Genomic DNA, 22491 nt, shown 5'->3' on the forward strand with positions numbered 1-22491 from the left:
CCATTAAAATGAATAAGTCCTTTTCTGTGACCCTGGGGGGGGGGGGGGTCTTGCCTATCCTTATGAATCTTAGGTATTGCAAAAATACCGGGTCTCTTGGATTAGTAATAAATAACTTTTTAACATCAGAAGCCACTAAAAACATCCTCTCCCCTTTCTCCAAGAGCTCCAGTAGCATCTTGTGGTTATATAAATATTTAGAAATATTTTTTATATAGTGATGGTTTTTGGGATGATATTATAATGTCTATTTAATTAACAGTTGCTTATTTAATTATCAAATGTTTACGTAGTCATCTTGTATCTTAAAGATTTCCTGAGAAATTGTATTTCTTTCCCATTTTGGGTAAGATACTGTTTTATCTAGGTTTCTATGGAGATTAATTGATTTATTATTCAATTATTGTTACCTAATTAATGTAATAGTTTATTGCTTAGGGTATTTAGGATGCTGCTTTTTGTCCTTTGTTATCCCTTGAAGGCGAAAGGCCGAGATATCAGGAATAAAATTTTATACCTGGTGGTTCATCTACTTCGTGGTTTGTTTTTTTATTAAGTTTAGCTTGTTCTGTGTAGCTTTGACTAATAATGCTTTGCTGTTTAATATCTAATTCAAAATTGCCATAGCTTTCCTTAGAAAAAAGTATCTTTTAATTTTATAGCTGCAGTCACCATTTACAATTATCTTTGAGCCTAGAAAAAATAAAATGTCACTTTCTGCACTTCCAGTGTTTTGCAAAAAATGATAGAGTCAGGTAACATAGCTTTTTTTGGTGATGAACAGTAAGCCAGTTTTGTACTTTTTGCTTTTACCTTCACTAACAGGACCTTCAGTGCTTCCATACGTTCAGCCAACAAAATGGTGTTATCTGCATATCTGAGTTGCTAATATTTTCTCACTAATTTTGATTCTGTCATTTGATTCATTTAACCTATTTTTTGCATTATAAATTCAGTGTGTAAATTTAAATGAGTAAGGTATCGGTGTAGAGCCTTGCTATAATGCTTTCCCAGTCTTGAACCAGTCATTTATTTCATATTTGTTTCTAACTGCTGCTTTTTGTTCGGCACACAAATTCCTCATGAGGCAAATACAATGGCCTTATTCACATTTCTGTAAGAACTTGGCACAGTTTGTTATGGTACAAACAGTCAAAGACCTTAGAGTATCAATAAAGCAGAAGTATGTATTTTTCTTAATGTTTGGCAGTTGGCACATGAGGTTAAGGTTGTGTGATATATATACTGACATACAGGGTTTGACTCCCCTCAGCTCCCATCTGCCTACTGTGTGATCTTGAGCAAGTCGCTTAACCAGACATTGCTCCCAGGGTGCGCTTGAAAAGGGACTGTGCGTCAAGTGGGCCTACCTGGTTAATAAATAGATATTATTTTTACTACTGTTGGATATTTTTCTTTGACTTCCTTATTTTCTTTGTTATCCAACACTTACTGGCAATTTTATCTTTGGTGCCTGTGTCTTTTTTTAAAACTAGCTTATGCATCTGGCTGTTCATGGGCTGTGTAGTGCTGGAGTCTAGCTTGCAAGATCTTTTGCATTGTCTTGATAGTATATAAAACAAGTACAGTTGTTAGATAAGTTGAACACATTTTAGCATTACCCATTTTGGGACTGGAATATAAATCAATCTTTTGTAATCAAATTGCTACTGTTGTGTTTTCCAAATTTGTTGGCAAATAGCATCACTCTAACAGTATCATTTTCTGGATTATTAGCAGTTCAGCATAAGTTCCATCACTTCTTTCGGCCTTGTTATCAGCAAGGCTTTCAAGGCCTGTTTAAGTTCACTCTAAGGATGTCTGTTTCTAGATGCAAGAACATACCCTCGTATGCATAGAGTCGTTGTATATCATTTTTCTGTATATTCTTGCACCTTCTCTTAATGTCTTCTTTGTTCTCTTTCATCTTTGTCTTTTTTCTTGCCATTTTATCTGAAGGTTTCTTTAAATATGACCACTCTCCTTGAAGAGATTTCTTGCTTTTCTGTTTTATTACCCTTCAGTTCTTTGAACTGCTTATTTAAAGATATCTCCTTCTCTCTCCTTACTGTGCTCTGAAACTCTGCATTCACTTTAATATGTTATCCATACCTCCACTGAATTTTGGACTCCTCCTTTCCATATTTGCTTTAAAAGGCTTCACAGACTGTTGCTTTGCCTTCTTAATCTTCTTTCTGTTCGGAATGTGTTTTATTATCCACTTATAGCCAATATAATTAACTTCTGTCTATAGTTCTTCAGCCAATCATGTTAAACGGGTCTCATTCCTTAAATCTGTTCTTCATATCCACTACATATTAATTTGGAGTCTTGTTGAACTCATATCTTCTTGGCCTGGAGGTTTTTCTTGTATTTTTTAATTTAATTTTACACTTTATTATAAGAAGTCAATTGTTTGAGCCTCAGTCAGCCCAAAGTTCTGTTTTTTGTTGACTGTATGCATTGCTTCCATGTCTGACTACAAAGTTTATAGTCAGTCTACTTTTATGAGTGATAATCTGGAGATATTTTTATACAAAACGTCCCTTTGGCTGTTAAAAGATGTTGTTTACTATGACCAGTGAATTCTGCTGGTAGACTTGTACTAGTCATTGTCCTGCTCATACCTCTCAACTGCACAGATTTTCACAGAATGTCCAGATTTTTGCCTCATGTTCCTCATAAAATCTTTAGATGTTCTGTAGTCCTATCTCGCCTTCATTCTTACATATGGGTTCGGAGCCGATCCTCTGTTCTGACTCGGCCTATTACAAAGCTCAAAGTCTTCTAGTTGGCTTGTGGCTAGGTAGGTATCCCGTGGTGCACCAGTATAATCGCCAGATCTCGTTTGCCGCGTCGACGAGTTCAGATGTGCTTCTTCTTGGCCGTGGCTAAGTTTAACACATTTTGCTGGGGTTTTTTGTATTACAGTTTAACATGTCAAGTTATATGGCTTTTGCTAGTGTTTTACAAGTGTTAGTGTAGTTTTAGTCTTGCTGAAGTGTTTTCTTTCTTCACTTTAGATAATTATTGTTGAGAACTGATTGGCCATTGGCCTTGTTGTTCCCTTTGGTATCCTGTGTGCCAGTTTGTTCTATTTAACGGGTGTTTTTGCCCCTTGTTAATTGCTGTGCTTATTAGCTTAGAGAGTTGGTAGTTCATTAATGTAATAGTTATTAATTAAATATTTAGTGCTTGCTGTTAAGGTGCGCGTTTGCGCTCAATTTCACCTTTCCCTGTACAATGTTCTTTAGTGTGCGGTGTTTATTAGTATTAGTGAGTTAACATTAGTCTATTTCTGCCTAGTTCTTAGTTGGATATTTAGCTGACAAGGGCTCTTGATATTTCCAACCCTTTTGGTTCTACTTCATAGAATTTGAGTAAGTTCCTCTCAGACAGTGGACATTTTCTGGCTTATAGTTTGTGTGTGTTTGTGCAGTATATTTGGTAGTTTCTGACCTTTAGTCTTCTCTTTTCTAGGTCCATTTAAGTTAGAGGACCTAGTTTTCTCTCTTTTTCCCTGCCTAGGGCTAGGCTTGTTTGAGTTAGAGGACCTACTCCTCATGGTGGTATGACTGTTAGTGCAGTAAGGGCTAGACCCGTTTAAGCTAGAGGACCTAGTCCTCGTTGTGTTTAGGTGGTGTTTTTTTTGCTGCATCCCTGTACCATGTCTAAAGAGGCAAAAGATCATAAACCCTCGGGGTTTAAGAAATGTATAAAATGCTCTCAGAACATGTCTATTACCGATGGCCACAGTAACTGTATGTATTGCCTTGGAGCCATCCATCTGTAAGAAACATGTTTGTTTTGCCATTCTTTCAATGCCAGAGTCTTACAGGAGTGGAAGAATAAACTAATATTAAAAGGTCTCCTTAAGCCTTCTTTCGAATAAGACTTGGCCAGTTCGTCGTCTTCCTCCAAATTTCATGCATCTAAAAAAGAAAAGGCTAAACCTTCCAAGAAGCATTCCCCGGCGCCATCCAGTGCTTCGGAACCACCTCCTAAATTTTCGAAACCAGACAAGACTTTTCCCTCCTCGGCTCCACTGATCTTGGAACTGATCGAGGCCATTGATACTATGACTCCAGTGTTGGCCCCATGCATTTTGGAGCCGACTACTGATAGCAAACATCGGAGCTGGTCCAGAGATCCATTGTCGATCTCCCCAACTTTAAGGTCCCCTATCTTGCAGAGGTCCAGATCTCCCACACTGTCTTCCAGGTCTTCTAGGAGCCTGTCAGAAGAAGATGTGGAGAGAGTAGTGCTGAGACTCCTGAAGTCGTCTGCCTTGCCAAAAATGCTGTTGGCTCTGACTCAGTCGGTCCTGGAGCCACTTGAGTCCATTTCCCCTTCTGTGGTTCCTCCTCCGAGCCGTGCTGGGCTTTCAGAGCCGGAGTGCTTGGTACCGCTGGTTGTGGAACCCTTGGTTCCAGCTCCCCTCGAGGCTGTCTCGGAGCCGAGTTCTGCTCCGAACCTTTGGTGCCATCCGAGGTGTCTTACTAGCCAAAGCTCTCCAGTCGAGCCCGACAGGGATGCTTGGACCTGGACCTCTTCGGTTCCCAGTTTCCCTCTTTGTGCGTCAGCTAGGGTGAGCTTGGACCCTACAGCTGTCTCGGAGCCGATGACTTCCTCTGCCTCCTTGGAGCCAAGGAGGTCTTTGGAGCCGGAGAGGTTGGCCTTCGAGATGATGTAGAGTGTGCTGTCCCGATCATCAACTCCACTCAGGGGTACCGACACTCTTCCCCCTCGGGCACTGACCTCCGTCTCGGCACCTACTCCCTCTCTCGACTGCAGAGACCCACAGCCTCAGGAGCCCCCAGCTGGTGGCCCCCACTCTTCTGCGACCTCCCCAGAATATCCTTCTAAGGAGCCCCCTCGGAAGAGGACATGCAAGCGGAAGCATGTAGACTCTCAGGATGAGTCTCTTACCTCCGACATCGACCTCGAGGAGTCAGAAAGGTCCCCCAAGTCATCCTCTGATGATGTCTCCTTTGTAGACATCTTAGAGATCCTTAAGCAGAGGTGCAGCTGGCCCACTGTTACCCATTCTGATGAGGAGTCTGTGTACCTGAAGGCTTTCTGGTCTCAACCTTCAGCCTCTTGAGTGTCTCCACCTTTCGATGAACTTCTAGACCTTGTTAGTCGAAAGGTGTGGAAGACTCCTGATGCCATGGAGCCAGTCCCCAGGAGACCCAATACATTTATGTCAGCCTCCAAGGAGAAGGAAATTTTGTCCAAGGGCATTCTTGTAGATGCCATGGTAGTGGCGGTGGCCACTAAGAAGGAATTAGCGGAGACTTCATCTGTCCATCCGCCGAACAAGGAGTCTCAAACAATGGATAAATACGAGAAGCGTATCTTTTCATCAGCGGCATTCACTCTCAGATCGCTGAACTACCTAACACATTTTACAAGGCTTCAGAGAGATCTCCTTAAGGAGTTGGGAGAGATTCTACAAGGTACATCTACTGAAGGAGTCCCTGATAAGCTGTCCCATATGTAAGAATGAAGGCGAGATAGGACTACAGAACATAAAGAAGTTATGTACTCACCATAATGTTTCATGTTTGTAGTCCATCTGGCCCTTCATTCTTACGAACCCATCCTCCTACCCCCTTCCTGAAAGGATCTGGAGACAGAAAAATTTTTCATAACAGGTGGAGACCTTTTATTATTGTTGTTCTTTCTGGATAGTTTTTGTTCTGTCTTTCTATAGTTTTAGCAGCAAACAAGATCTGGGGATTATACTTGTGCACCATGGGATACCTACCTAGCCACGAGCCAACTAGAAGACTTTGAGCAAACATGGAATGTTATGGTGAGTACATAACTTATTTTTTTCTGTCATATCACTGAGAAAATGATGACATCTATCTGAGTTTAAAACTTCATACCATTCAGAAAATTCATGCAAATGCAAAACCTGTTATTTTAGCAACTTCCTAAGTTTATAAGAGCATTATTTAAAGCTTGTCCTTATTTTTGGGCCTTTGTTCAGATTTCTTGCTCTAAGAGCAGATTACAAGGCAAGCCTTCATTTCATATTCCAAAATTTGCCCATTATTCCAGTTATACTTTGAATGCCGCCTTTAGCATTCCAGTCACGTATGATTAATACAATACCTTTTAGGTGTTATTTCCAAAATGTGCTGCAGATCCTCATAGAGATGGTTGTCTTCTTCCTCTTTAACTTGTGTAGCTGGAGTATAAACTTGTGTAACTGTAGTATTCAATGGCTTGCATTGTAATCTGTTTGTGATCTTCCTGTAACTGTTTTGGTTGTAACTGAACAGTGATTTTGACATTCTTTTTATTAACTTATGAGAGCTGTTCCATTTGATCAGCAAGTTTCATATCCACAGTAGAAGGTCTGATGATTATCTGCTGTAAAATAATGAATCGCATTCTACTCTAGTTCAGTTATTCTTAAGATATTAATTTTTATGCCTGTGATCTCATCTTCGTGTTTTTTCAGTTTTGTATTGCCTATCAATGCTGTGTAGGAAAAGTGTTTAAAGCTGTGGCAAGTCTCAGAACTTCCCACAAACATGCTCAGTGATACTGTGACTGAAAAGGACCAAGCTGGAGAAGCACGTTACTGCTTGTAGTGTAACTAGCTTTCCTGCCCCGATAACTCTGTCCTTCAGAGGTTTAGATTTTCTGGAAAGAGATGCTAGCTAGCTTTAAACTATAGGAAGCTCTGTACTGACTGCATTTCTGATTTACTTAGAAGTGTTCCTTCTTCTAGAAGTTCTGTTCCCATAGACACAATATGTTAAAATCTCACCTTGATCTATACCTCTTACCTGTCCAGATTTTTGCCTCATATTTTTGGTGTGCTTCTCATAAAATATGTGGTTTTCTGGCAAAGTTTGAAGTAATTAAATCATGACTGACATTTGAGTTTTAGGCTTCATATCCTACAGAAAGTACCTACTAACACAAAACCTGTTATTGTTAAACTTTTCTAAGTTTATAACAGCGATAATTAAAAAACGTGCCTGATTTTGGGCCTTTGTCCCCCCCCCCCCCCATTATTTTTGGCTTTGCCAAAATTTCTTGTAATAAGAGGTTGAGAGGTATGCCTTGATGTTATCCTGTCACAAAGGGATGTCATCTCGTAGCCTTTCTGGCACTTTAATGACTGGAATGTATGACTTCCAGAGGCTCTTTTCCAAGGTTAATTTGCCTCCGCACAAAGATCTTTAGCTCCAAAAAAAAAAAAAAAAAAGAGAGAGAGTATTCATTTGATTGTTTGAACCTTTGACTTTCTTCATCTTCCTAAAGGCCTACTGTCCATGCTTCATTCGTTCTGTTTCTCTGTTGCTTTTTTTGGGCCTCCCCAATTCTCCTGCTGCTTATTCTGCTTCCTCCCAACATAATGCATCGTGAGCAGTGCCAATATAGAACACTTTTGCAGTCTGATTGGCTTGCTGGTCTGTGATGTCATTTGCATTTGAAGTTCTTGATTAGCTAGCAAGGGCTGACTACTTATAGGTAGAATCGGTCTACACGGAACTCCCTGTTGGCTGCATTATTTCCTTAAAACTATACTGTATTTATTTTTATTTTATTTATTTGGCCTTTGATAACTGGGAAAGTCCAACTGAGCCAAATGCATTTTCAGTGGAGACCCAGGGAGAAAAGCTCTGCAACACATTCAAAAACATTTAAATATTACCTGTGTAACTATATATAAGGAGAAAAAGCCTCACAACAGATTAAATATTTTATAATGTGTTGGAGAGAAAGGCAGTACAAAAACGCACACACATTTTCCAGTAGTTGATAATAAATTACGTACAAGGGGAGAAAGTCCCCATAACAAATAAAAACACAGAGTAAAATACATTTACAGAAATATTTGGAATATAGTAAGTACTACAAGTAGCAAGGCATACTACAGAAGTGGATAGCCTATGTCAAGCAAGCTAATACATATTTCTTCAAAATATTGACCGTATTTCTAATAATGTACTGAGGTTCAAAGTAATAGAGTATTCTGCTGCCAAAGTACAAAGCAGAATAGACTGAGACAGAGGAAAAGTAATGAGCCAGATGGAAGATTAAGGACATGGAGAGGGAGTTTATTAGAAAGATGAGAATGCTACGGAAGGACACGAGACGAATATGAATAGTAGTAAGCCTTGGATGAACAGGTAGAAGAGCCTACATTAGAAGTAAGGTGTCATTGGGGTGAGATCTTCTTTCGATGTTAGGTCATTATTACCTGCTAAGATATGGAAGTGTTAGTAAATTTAGAGTGAGAAAGGCATAGCTACAGTGAGTAGGTGGGCATTCATCTGTTGTGAGGGTTGCTCCAGCTGTCAAATAGATATTTTTTTGGTCTTGAAATTAGAAAGGTTGCCAGTATGTTTAAGGGATGAGGGGATACTCCTAGAGTTCCTGGAGTGGGCTTCATAGTTGGAATAGAGACAGGTTACTGTTGACAGGTGTTTTTTTTTACTTTGAACTCCTCTGCTGCTGGCCCAGCGTCCATCCTTTAGTTGTGCTTCTCTCTGCTCATCTTTTTCCCAACATAATGAATTGCTCTCAGGGCCAAAGTGGAATCAAGGAAGTAAATGCAGGAATTCTTGTAGTCTGGTTGACTTATTCCCCTGTCTTTGATGTCATTACCCTATTCACCTCTTGGCTACTGATAGATAATGTTATTCTGCAGAGAGAATTTTACTGGCTGCCTTCTTATCCCTGTGTTGTTTAGAATTATAAAAAAATGGAAGATGAGGAACACACATCAATTTATTTATTACAAGATTAGCGTTTTCATCTGTAAACCTTAATCAGACTTCAACAGATACATTCAATAGTAGAGATGGATTAAATACCCCATGATTCAAATTCCCTCCAAAAACTTGTACAATTAACATTTAAAGAGACATTTGAAAACAAATAATAACATAATTGTTTAAGCATTTAAAAACTTCTAAACAGCAATAATCAGCCACTTTTTGCAACGTCCTACAAGAATGTGAATTGTTGAGCTCTATGTTTGTTAGTAGAGGCTATCCGAGTAACCTAATTAATGAATTGATCAATGAAGTCAGTAATTAAAGGATTTTGAGCCATTTTAGCCCTGTTTTGGTGGTGCAGATCAACCATGTAAAAAAAAGGATACAATTAAGAACTGTATGTGAATTCACAGGGTGGAGGATACACCTACCCAATTTCCACCGGCCTTGGTCACAACATATAGTGCAGATTATGAATATGTTAGATGGGTGTTTAATAAGAATTGAAACATCCTTATGGGTGAAAAACTCATATGAGACAATATACCTTATAAACCAAAGAAAGTATATCAGAGGGGCCTGAGCTTTAAGAATATACTGGAGGGGATAAATGTTAATGTAAATGAAATTAATGGTACTAAATCCATGCTTAAATGTGGACATTGCCCATACTGTGTGAAAGTATGGACTGGGAATTCATTTCTAATAAGAGGGCAGATGTATAACATTAATAATAAATATAATTGTGATTCTAAGAACATTATTTATTTAGCAACATGTAAAATTTGTGAATGTTTTTATGTGGGCAAAACAGAAAGGAGATTCCATGATCGATAACATGAATATAGTATCAGAAAAGGTAAGGAATCAAATGCCCTAGCAAAACATATTTTAGAATATTCTGACCACTCATTTCAATATATGGTCATAGACAATATTAGAAGTAACCCTAGGGGTGGCCCGATAGATTTATATTTGGAGAAGAAAGAATTGATTTAGCAATTGAGATTGGACGCTTGTTCATGGCCAGGTTTGAATGACATCAGTTCTATTTATTGTCTTCTGAGATTAAAACTAATAACCTATTATAACTACATAATGTGAGGTTACCAATTTTATGAAATAATATATACAGATTTTAATTGATAATTAATTATTAAATTTTGCCTTTTATGTATTTATTATTATCATTTTTACACAACGCTACATGTAGGATGTTGCAAAAAGTGGCTGATTATTACTATTCAGAAGTTTTTAAATGTTTAAACAATTATGTTATATGTTTTTAAATGTCTCTTTAAATGTTAATTGTATGAGTTTTTGGAGGGAATTTGAATCATGGGGTATTTAATCCAACTCTACTATTGAATGTATCTGTTGAAGTCTGATTAAGGTTTACAGATGAAAGCACTAATCTTGTAGCAAATAAAGTGATTAGTGTGTTCCACATCTTCCATTTTTTTGTTTTTTTAGTAGTATGTTGTTGTGTCCTTCTACTTGCATTGCTTAGAATTATACCTTCTGCTCTGTGGTCATTGGGTCATTGCTGGCTGCACGTTTCACATTCTCTGTGCAGCTTCCGTCTGGTTTTCTCTTTGCTGCTGCTTTATTAACTTCTTCTTTTCTATTTTTTTAACCTTAGGCTTCCACTGACAGAGATTGATATGTTACTGTGTCTGCTGATCTTTGAACCATCCAAAGCAAAGTGGCAGATCTGAAATTTGTAGCTTGGATGTCCCTTTCTGATGACCATAGTAACATTGCTAGGCTTACCTTGGGGCTGTTTTGTATAAAGGATATTGTTTTCTTTTCCAAAAGGAAAAAGTCTCATCAAGAATGAATCCTCATTTCCTCACGGAAGACTTATCTTTCCATAACCAGTCCATTTACCTCCCTAGAGTTTTCCTGGAGGCTTAGACTGGTGGAAAGCATATCTTACACAACTAGCATGTTTAGTGGCCATTTATATATTTTTTCTAAGGTGCATGAGTATAAGCTACTGGACTAACTACTTTGTTCCTTTGCTGTAGGTAGTGTGTGTGTGTGTGTGTGTGTGTGTGTGTGTGTGTGTGTGTGTGTGTGTGTGTGTGTGTGTGTGTGTGTGTGTGTGTGTGGGGGGGGGGCATAGCTAAAACAAAGCAAATCTTTTTCAAGTGAGTTTGTATTTGCCTGTCAGAAAAGCACTAGGGGTGTTAAAATGCAATGAAAGGACATTCTACCTGGGCTGTGGGTGATTTTAGTGTTTGTTTTAGAAATATACTGGTCTCCTTGTCATCTGTGCAATATTTGTACCAAGCAAAATATGTTAAACCTCCATTCTAAGACGCGAGCATCATTTGAAAAAGATGAACTTCTAGACATTTGATTCTGAATCCTTTCTGCTACCTCTTTATTTTCTTTTTTTTTTTAATTTGTTAATCAAATAAGCCCACTGGACACAAATGACCTTTGTCAGAGGTGATCTGGGACCACCACCTCGTTAGGTGTCTTGCTTCATTCCAAGAGGCAAGCATCATTTGAAAAAGATGAACTTCTGTACATCTGATTCTGAATCCTTTCTGCTACCTCTTTATTTCCTTGTTTTTAATTAATTTGTTAGCCAAATAAGTCCCCTGGACACAAGTGATCCTTGTCAAAGGTGACCTGGGAATACCACCTTGTTAAGTGTCTTGCTCAAAAGTCACACAATTTGAAAGTTGAATATGAGGGAATCAAACCCACGACTACTAGGTGAAGCTGGTTAATAGCTTGTAGCCGTAAGCATCTGAGGTAAACTGTTAGACTTTCGGGTAGTTTGAACACTACTTAGAATTCTACTCAAATGCTCCATCTGTTATAAGAGGGTTCTGTCAAAGGTCGACTGGTAAGGTGAGTAGTCACATATCTTACTTTAGCACTTGAATAAATGGTTGAAAAATGTGCAGAGAAAATGTAACACCATTTGTTGGTAAGCAGTTTTATTTTTCAGAAACTTCTGCACCACATGTTCAGAAATGTAATTGTGACACATCTATTTATTTATTGCATTTTTTTCTATGAAGTCATTATTTGGTTAACATCTCATTCTTCATTCCATCATAACCATTTTCCTTATACATGCTTTCATTCATTTTCCTTCATCAGGGCTTATCAAGCGAACAGCATCTTTCCTAAAGAGAGGTAGTAACTAATACTTTTTAGCCCTGCTGTAATCTGCTTTAATTACTCCTCCTCTCTGTAGCATATTCTGCTTCTTTTTGCTGCTCAGTGATTTTTTTTTTTTTAAGCTAAACAAAATTTAATCACAATTTACTCATGATCCTGCATTCTCATTCTTGGAATGTGTGGGGCCAGCTGTGGTGTGCACTTTCCTCACTTGGGGTGTTGGCATTTGCATGGTGAGTGTTGGTGCACTCTGGGAGGTGGAACGAGCTATCATTAACTTGGCAGTACTTGCTCAGACGATTGAAACTGGTCAGTATAAGAGGCAGTGTTCTGCTGAAGATATGGTGCTCCGCTGATGTCTGTCCCTGCCTACATGTAGGTTTTGGGATAATTTGGAAAAATTAGTTGGAGAAATTATAAACCCAGATAAGTTTCACTGGCAAAGCATTTCACAGCTCCCCACCCATCAGACCGAGAGGAGGGATACCTGCAGTGTGAGGGTATTGCTTTTTGTGGAATTGTGCTTCATCAGACTGTTCTATTGAGTGAATTTTCTGTCAAATTATTTATCAGTTTGCACACTGTAGACATTCTATGTGACTTATCACTTTAGTTTTTTGCAACTTTGGAGCTTTCTGTAAAAGTTAAGGAAATATGGGGGTTGAAGCTTCCTGTATAAGAGTGGTATGTTTTAAGTCTTTTTTTTTGGTTTATAGCATGCTGAGGAAAGGGGAAGTGTTTGTGGAGTTCATTTATTCTGCTCTGGTTATTGCTGATGAACTATACCGAATTGTATGTAGAAAGCTTTCAGAAAAGAATTGTTCTAGTAATTTTGGTACAGAACTGTATAAACATTTTGCCTGAGATGGTTGTGACTTATATGTTTCCTAGAGTGGAATTTGTATGCTGCTTATTTGACAATGCGGCTAGTTAGTTTTATTTAGTATTTAATATATTTTGTTAATAATGCAGATTGTGTGTGTTGTTTGTATTGGAGAGTTTTTTTTTTTTTTTTTTTTTTTTTACTCCTAGATCATTTCCCTGTATGTTTGCGTATGTTGGTGTTATGAATAAAATGTGTTCTATACTGATTCTTTCAATTGCAATTTGTTTTTATAGAGAACCACAGTTTTATAAATTTATAATGCTAATGTCTGCCCTCTTCCCAACACCTGTTTTAATTTTAAATCCATTTGCTGTTTAAATTAAATATTAAGATGTGATTGAAAAATTGAATGTTTGTGATCAATAAGCCACGATCATAGTATTTGTCAAAATATTTAATGCTTCAAACCTGAGAATAGAGTTTGGAAATTAAAATGAGTGTTTTATGTGGTTTTATACAAGATGTTTCAGAGTATATGTTGTTGCGAAGTGATGCTGTCTGCTGGATGTGTTGCTACAATTGCCTGTCATCACATGCTAAGATTCTGTAATTTTAGACTGTGGCCAAAATCTCTTCTTTCCATCACCAATTAACAATCATTTTCTTCAATTTCTCTTGGCTGCATGGCTTTATTAAGCAGCCGAGTAAGAGTACCTCACTGTTGCGTGTGAAGATGCAAAGACACATTGTTTCTTTGCATTGGTGCATGTTTGTGTGTTCACATGCTAATCTGCATATGAACATGCAGGTTGATTAAATTAGAATTAAAACTAACTGCATATCCAAATTTTTATTTTAATTTTTATGCAGTGTCGCTGTGATTTTTAAGTATATAGCCTGGCCTTTTAAGGCTATTGCTTTTGTTTCGGTATTGAAATCTTGATGTTCTTCGTGTTTCACTGTTGCAGTCATCACATTTGGGTTATCCCCACCAGGGTAGCCCTCAGCCAGTTCGAATACCAGAGTCTTAGTATTTCTGCGTCGGTTGCTGTCGCTTCAGGGCTGACAGGTTATCAGTAGTATAAAGTAAGGCAGCCAACGCCATTACATCAGTCTTTCTTGCCATGGAGCCCAACGCAGAAGCAGTTCACACGAGTGCCGGTCAGCCGCTACCTGAGTTTCATCTACCGATTTGAAGCCAAAGTCTTCTAAAGCCAAGTACCCCATTGGGGATCCTTTTTTTCTTGCACTAACCAATGTCAGAAAAAGTTAACAATTGACTCGCCTGTGGAAAGCAAATACCACACCAAGACTTTCATTCTTACTCCGTCACTTGTTTAGGTCCAAACCACGACATCCCCCGCTGTCGTTTTTGTGCTTTGTTCAATGCCAGAACTATCCGTTGTCTGGCCCGAATTGTAGCTAGATATTTTCGCTTACAGTCCTCGAACTCCGATATGGCTTTGGTAAGCCATCTGAGAGCAGATCTTCCAAAAAAAAAATGTAAAGATAAAGACAGAGACAGACCGCACAGGTCCAAACCTACCGACGACGCCTCCATTAAGCTAGTCATCAGTTCTCCTGTGCTCAGTGAGGTGCTTTCACAGCCACTGATGCCTGCTTCTGTGGATTTGTAGGCCGCTACTATGACCCTTTCGGAGTCCAGTATGTCGCAAAACTCTTCTTTGACTAAAGATCCTGTGGTCGTCTCTATATTGGATGGGTCTGGAGTCACTGGTACTGGCTTCCAAGGAAGTCCTTTGCACTACCGATTCTCGACACAAACCGACATCTTCTTTCGCAACTACCGTTCGTTTGAAAACTACTGAGTTTCTTAGGCTCAGGGTGCAATTTACAGCCAAGAAACAGATGACCTAATCTCGGCACCTGCTTCCTTACCTCCATCTCAAATGCTTAAAATGGTGGAAGACCCTATAATGCTGATCAGGGGAAGCCAAGCTACCCCCTCCAAAAGTTAAAGAGATCTGTCCCCTGTAGTTTTGTCTGAACAAGAGTCAGATGACTGATTCATCTGAATATGAAGACATGCAACCCCTCTCTACTTATGAGGATTCTGATGCAGAGGATTCCATCCCTTTCATCTCTCCCCCAGAGGATTTATTTCTTTGGGGAAACCCTTCATACCTTAAGGGAGCATTTCCAATGAAAGAGTCAGGACTACCCTCAGTCTAAAAAGAGACTCAGGGAATTCTTAGATCTTCCACAGCACAGACCCTTGGCCATCCCCCCAGTCCTGGATGTTGTGGTGGATGTTTTCCTGTAATCCAGCTTGACTGCTGACACCCTCCCTCCTGCACCCAAAAAACCAGACAGGTACTACAGAGTCCCTGACTCACACATTTCTTTTTAAAAGTCCTACTGCTGACCCTGAGGTAATTTTTCAAGGGCCTAAAGAGATTAAAGCAACCTCTGCTAAGAATACCATCCCCTCAAATAGGGATTCCCAAGCACTAGACAGATGGGGTAAAAAGGTATACATCTCAGCTACTCTTGCTATCAGGGCACTAAATTGTCAGTTCCATATGCTAATATTTCAGCAAAATACCCTGGAACTCCTCAAACAAAAAAAGTCTTCCTTTTTGTGCAGAATCTAACGAGTCACAAGAGTTAATGCATTCTGCAAGTCAAGTAACTAAACATACCACCTTGCACTGTGGTTTTGATGCCCTAGAAGCTTCTTGCAGAGCAGCAGTCACTGGATCTGTCATTAGAAGGCATGCATGGCTTAAGGAACAGCCTTTGCCATACCATGTCAAATCCAAATTGTTGGATGCCCCCTGGCACAAAGACAACTTATTTGGTACTAAGGCAGAAGAGGTCTTAAAAAAAGCAGACAGTTACGGATTTCTTACAGGTCCAGCCACCCAGGTTCAGCAGGCATTGTCCCACCAAGCACTTGTCCTTTCCTGCTCCCACTAAGCCAGTCCAGTCCAGCCCAGAGCCCCCCCCAGACAGCAGCCACAGGGAATGCAGAGATCTAAGCAGTGGACTACCTCCACTTCAAACCCAGGGAGTTCTAAGCCATCCGCTTATGATAAGAACTCACAATGACTCACCTCCCCACCCCTTCCCTCTGCCCACCTTCATTTACTCCTAGGAGGAAAACTCTCCTTTCACGCAAGCACCTGGGCCACCATTACCAACGACTGGTGGGTTCTCAACATAGTGTCCCAAGGATACAAATTTTCTTTCCACACCCTTCCTACCCCAAAAGGGTTCCCAGATCTACCTCCAAACCAGTGGGCAGAGGCGCAAAAGCAAGTACTTTCCCTGCTCTCTATGAGGGCAGTAGAGCACATTCCTGCAGAACAGAGAGGCCAAGGTTTCTACTCCAGACTTTTTATGGTACCCAGAAAAGAGGGCACCTGGTGCCCCATCCTCGATCTATCCTTTCTAAACACCTTCCTGGTGATCTCAAAATTCAAAATGCTCACTCTCCAGCAGCTGTTACCCATGCACTCCAAGGATGCTTGGTTAGCCACCCTAGATCTGAAAGTGGCCTACTTCCATATTCCTATCAGGGAATCATGCAGGAAATATCTCAGTTTCAGGGCAGAATCTCATCACTTTCAGTTCTCTGCACTTACCTTTGGCTTATCTACTGCTCCCAGAGTTTTCACAAAATGTCTGCAGACAAAGGAATATCCAGATTTACCCGTACTTAGATGACTGTCTAATTTAGGCAGACAGCCAGGAAAAGCTTCTTGAGCACCTGGCCTTTGTAAAGTCCCTACTACCCTCCCAAGAGTATGCAATCAACGAAAAGAAATCCAAACAGGTGACCACCCAAAGGATTATATTCCTAGGAGCAAGCATGGACACAGCATTCCAGATGGCATTCCTTTCACTAGAAAAGCAAAATTTCCTGATAGCCTACTTCTCGCACTAGCCACCAGACCTCAGCTAACTGCAAGGAAGATCCTGCTAGCTCTGGGGTTCATGGCATCTTGCATACTATTCATTCCATATGACAGACTGCATATGAGGAAACTTCAGTGGTACCTAAAAAGCCTTTGGTGTCAACAATCTCAAGACCTGGAGACACTTATACCTATAATTCCTTGCCTCAGAAAAGATTTTCTTTGGTGGGCAACAGCATGCTCCCACAACAAGGGACTTCCTTTCTCACCACCCACTGCCACCCAGACCCTCACCACAGACGCATCAGACTATGCCTGGGGTGCACACCTGGACGACAGGTGCATACAGGGCCAATGGAGCCCACAGCAAATTCCTCTGCACATCAACCAAAAAGAGATTATGGCTGTCCAGCACGCCCTGATAGCTTTCAAGCCTCTTCTCTCCCCAGGGGCTCTCCTGATCAAAACAGACAACATCACTGTAATGTGGTATATCAACATGCAGGGAGGAACTCACGTCTACCCTCCATGCAGGCTGGCCTTGACCCTTTGGCACACAGCCTCTGCCATGCAACTCCACCTGTTAGCACAATTCCTACCAGGTTCTCTTAACTCTCTGGCAGACCAATTAAGCAGAGATCTTCTGGACCCACATGAGTGGCAGCTCAACAGAAGAACCTTCACCCTAATAACTCAGAAATGGGGCATTCTGAAGGTCGACCTCTTTGCCTCCCACACCAACCATCAGCTCAGCAAATTCTGCACCAGGGAGGATCACTGTATGGCTTGGAAAGTGGATGCCCTGTCCTTCCCCTGAGTCAATCTATCGGTCTAGGCCTTTCCTCCATTACCTCTCATCCCCAGGGTACTGCTCAAAATATAGGAGGAAAAACCAAGGGCAATTCTTATAGCTCCAGATTGGCCTCGCCAGCACTGGTACCCCATGCTGCACAACCTGCCCCCACTGCCACCATGGCATCTTCCTCAGATTCCAAACCTACTGACCCAGAGGGAAAGGGAATTTATGCATCCCCAATTGCAGGCACTCAATTTGACAGCTTGGCTTATTCCCTAATCCCCAGTCAACCTGCCAACCTCAGTAAACTGGTTCTAGATGTTATATGTGAGGCCAGACACCCTAGCACTAGAAAGTCTTATGCTGACAAATGGAAAAGGTTTAGCACCTGGATTCAGGCTAAGGGAGGCAATACTGCACAGCCCTCCCTCCCTCTCATCCTGGATTACTTAGCTGACCTACTACACAATGGCCTCTCTTTTTCCTCTATTAAAATCCATGCCTCTGCTGTCTCTGTTCATTTTCCAACTGAGCAGCCCCTTTTCTCACATCCCTTGAACAAACAGTTCCTAAGAGGGGCTAGCAACTTGAGGCCACCCAGAAGAGCACCGACCCCAGCTTGGGACCTTAATTTTGTCTTGGAAAAGCTCACCATGCCCCCCTTTGAACCAGCTTCTTCTGCAGAGCTAAAATTTCTCTCCTGGAAGACTACTTTCCTTCTGATCATCACTTCAGCCAGAAGAGTCTCTGAGCTGCCCAAACTGCAGAATCCTTTACAAATGCATTTTGTGAGCACCTACAGGAATGCATGGATCGAGCCATCCCAAGTAAAACCAAGACTCACTCCTCCAAAAAGAAGAGACTGGTCTGGTGGACCCCTGCCATAAATAAGCTATACAACAGAAGGAGGAAACTATTACATGATAGAGCAAAATCCCAAAAAAGGAAGGCATCCCTGATCAGTATTAGCAAGAAACTATGATCCCTCATAAAATCATCCAAGGCCAACTTCGAGAGAAAAATCGCCAAAGACTCTAAAGATAATCACAAAGCCTTCTTTAGCTATGTCAAGAATTTAGGTGGCAACTCTCAGATCTGCTCTGAGCTGGTGCAAAATGGCAAAAAATACACTGAACCCACTGACATTGCCAACATCCTGGCTGACAGGTTCAGTGCAAACCTTACCACCTCCCTCACCTCTAAAAGGGCCTGTGTCCATCACAGAAAAATGTAGACCCCAAGACATCACAGACACACAGGTGAAAACAGCCCTCTCCAAAGCCAAAAACACAGCATCAATGGGACTGAATGGAATCCCAGGCTGCATCTTACATGAGCTCCAAAAAGAACTAAACCCTCACACAAACTCACTGTTCAAACTCAGCCTTACTACAGGATATGTACCCAAAGAATGGTGTACAGCAACAGTTATCCCACTCCACAAAGGTGGTGCCACTATGGATCCCGGGAACTATCGCCCTATAAGCCTGACTAGCCTGGTCTGCAAGGCTATGGAGCGCATCATCATGGATCTCATAAACAAAGACATTGGGAACCTCCAGACACTGGACCCTACCTAATTTGGCTTTGTTAAAGGCAGATCTTGCCTCTTAAACCTAGTAGACTTCTTTGAAACAGTTACCAAAGCCATAGACGAGGGAAAGGTAGTCCACACAGCCTACCTAGACCTAGCAAAGGCCTTCGACACAATACCCCACTCTGGCATTATAGATAAGCTTACCAGCTTGAACATTAACCCTTATGTCACAAGATGGGTTGCAAACTGGCTCATGGATAGAACTCACATGGTCAGAGTTGTGGGTGCCATGTCCGACTCCAAACCGGTTACAAGTGGCGTCCCACAGGGCTCAGTACTGGGACCCCTCTTGTTCGTTATATACTTTTCTGAGGTACAGGCAAGCACGGGAGGACTATGGCTGACCAAGTTTGCAGATGATTGCAAATTGGGAGCCATAATCAACTCTCCAGCTGACACAGACATCATCCAGAAGGGTCTTACAGAGACGAATACCTGGTGTCAGAACCATGACCTCAAGCTAAATGCCAAAAAATGCATAGTCATCCCCATTGGGAAAAACAAAGTGCCCACGAACTACCACATAGGTAGTAATCCACTAAGTACGGAAGATGTAATTAGGGATCTGGGGACCCAAGTAGATGGCAACCTCTCCTTTGATAATCACATTGCCAAAGTAGCTAGAAAAACCTTCTATGTAGCCCACCTAATCACAAAAGGGTTCACATCTAGATCGAGAGGTCATTGTGCCCCTCTACTCATCGCTCATCAGACCCATAATAGAGTACAATGCCCCATTTGGGGTGTACCTTACCAGACACCTGCAACAGCTGGAAAGACCCCAGAAGTACCTCACCAAGAGGATCGTGGGCTTGAAAAAGATGCTGTATACAGCTCGACTAAAGAAACTCCAGCTCTACTCAGTTGCTTACTGCCTACTCAGAGGCAATCTCTGCCTGAAGTACAAGGCCATGTCTAATCCGGAATTAATGGACATGCTCCACCTCAAGAAAACCAAATCCCTTAGAGCTACACGTTCCAGGGATTTAAACCTCAGCACAACAATAAATAGGACATGCTGGAGGGATAGATTCATATCCCAGAGGCTTCCCTCGCTCTGGAATAGAATCCCAATGCATGTTAGGCAGAGCCCCTCACTGACCCTCTTCAAGAGAAATCTTGACGGGTGGATGGGAAATCGTAAATTTACTCCTGGGATCACTTCTATAGCCCTTCTGGATAGAGGCTCAGGAATCTAATCAAATCTAAAAGAGAGGCAAAAGCCAACACATTCTGGCTAGGCTTATAAATGCCCTAGGGCAGATAGCCTAGTACCTACCTATGAACCTAAGCTGCAAGCGCTGATGGCTGTGGAGCCCTTCATCACCTTCCATGCTGACAGGGTATCCCTCAGGACTAACCCATCCTTCATGCCCAAGGTGTGGTGTCCATTGTGGCTCTCAGCCAATCCATTCATTTGTCCACCTTTTTTCCTAATCCCCAGAACAAGGGGGAAAGGATTCTGCACTCTCTAGATGTGCACAGACCACTCAGATTCTATCTAGACAGGACTAAATCCTTCGGAAAGTCTGATCAATTGCTGGTTAGTTTTGCTACAGGGGCAGAAGGCAAAGCCATCTCCAAACAAACCATTTCCAAATGGATAGCACACTGCATCCTTTTCTGCTAAAAACAACATGGAAAGCCCCCCCCCCCCAAGGGGGTCAGGACTCACTCCACCAGAGCAGCCTCCACCTCTGCAGCTTTCCTCAGAGGAGTCCCCACCAGGGACATCCTGGAGGCTGCCACCTGGACATCTGTTCACACTTTTACCAAACATTACCACCTGCCTCTCTTCTTCAAATCCAGGGCAGGATTTGCCTCTGCAGTCTTGCAGGGCATCCTAGCCAGCTCTTAGTTTCCTTGACTGCCTCCACCCATTTCCTCAGCTTTGAGAGTCAACCCAAATGTGATGACTGCAACAGTGAAACACGAAGAACATAGTACAGTTGTGTACACTTACCGTAAATGTAGATGTTCTAGTGTATTCACTGTTGCAGTCCTGGTTTCCCTCCATCCCCCTTTTTTTCTCCTCTTTCCTTACAAGGGACATATTGGTATTTACTTTCTACTGGTGAGGTTCTTCCACCAGAACCTGGCTCCTACTTGGGGGCTCCTGACAGGTTAGGGCAAGAAAAACTGATGTAATGGCATTGGCTGCCTTACTTTATACTACTGACGACCTGACGTCAGTCCTGAAGCGACAGCAACTGATGCAGAAATACTAAGCCTCTGGTATTCGGGCCGGCCGAGGGTTACCCTGGCAGGGATAACCCAAATGTGATGACTGCAACAGTAAATACACTCGAACATCTACATTTATGGTAAGTGTACACAACTGTACTTTGTGTGATGTTGAGGTTATCAGTGGTATTAAATATATTTGGTAGACTGAAGTTTACTCCTTGTTTTTCTCACTTGATATCAGTATATTAATTAGAATAAGCAGTTATTATCATCAGTAGTTTAACCAGCAGTGCACCTTCCATTTGTGCTGGGAAATTGAAATCCTTGGGTTCTATACCTACACCAGGCAGTTGGATTCATTTTCTAATACTGTACTGTAGTGCAGCGTAAAAGTTGTGAGTACTTCACTCCACAGTGTGAAGGCCTTCAGATGTGTCAGTAAACAAGTCCCATCTGCCTACGTTGGTGATGACTGTGGTAAATATAAAGGATACTGTCCATCCATCCTCAACCCTTTTTCCCATTTTTGCACATGGGTTCGGGGTGTTACCTCAACAGTGACAATCATCTCAAGCCAAGGTTTACATCGCTGGGTAGCTAGCCCTGCCATGGTATAAAGGATATTGTGGCACTTGTTAAAAAGAATAGGGGTACTGTGTACAAAAGAAAATATTTACATATGTAAAGGTATTATACATACATACATACGTACATTAAAAGTAAAAAAATGTAGTTTGTACTTCAAAGAAGTGATAACATCAGAGAGAGATGCCAGCTAATCTTCTAGTCTTTTTGCCACAACCAAAATTATAAAGATTTTAATGCAGCATGAACTGTGGATATATTATTAAAGTTCCTAAGTGAGTCCCTTCCAAATAATCCACATTCTTGAAAACAACTTTATCAAAATAATCAGAAATATGCTTATTCCCAACATCACCCTTTCCATACAATCATAAGCACATAAAGATTGAAATAACAGAGAGATACTTCTCTACATGTCTATTCAAATTTTCAGGTTAGCACTTAAGTCTAGAACACTGAAAAAAAAAATCCTCAGACATTTCCTCAAGAAGACATTTCTTGCACAAACATTCAATAAAAAACTTTACATAGCATAAAAGCCTTTACAGGCAGTTTGTTCTGTGATAAATGGCACCAAAAAGTCATGGCATTTATATACTTATTAAAATCTATGCTCATACTGTTTTTTAGAATGCCACGTAGTTTACAGTTGTTTTTGTGCTTAAGGGTGCCTTCTGTATTTAATTTCCACAGCTTCATTTTATGAATATTACTGTTAGCCTTAG

General features: G+C 41.0%; 1 protein-coding gene across 4 annotated transcripts in view; it reads left to right on the forward strand.

Annotated features, from left to right (window-relative positions):
* Positions 1-22491, forward strand: part of SH3PXD2B (SH3 and PX domains 2B) — a 1471413-nt gene that overhangs the window by 1119912 nt on the left and 329010 nt on the right. For 2 of the 4 annotated variants that reach the window (XM_044069105.1, XM_044069107.1), the window contains exon 7: positions 11874-11909. The exons of the other annotated variants lie outside the window; for them this stretch is intronic. In XM_044069105.1, the coding sequence (XP_043925040.1) occupies positions 11874-11909 (36 nt within the window). The remainder of the gene's footprint in view (positions 1-11873; positions 11910-22491) is intronic. 4 annotated transcript variants of the gene reach the window in all.

This window comes from Protopterus annectens, chromosome 4.part0 (genome assembly GCF_019279795.1).
Source record: "Protopterus annectens isolate FY-2018-M chromosome 4.part0, PAN1.0, whole genome shotgun sequence".
Classification (NCBI taxonomy): domain Eukaryota; kingdom Metazoa; phylum Chordata; order Ceratodontiformes; family Protopteridae; genus Protopterus; species Protopterus annectens.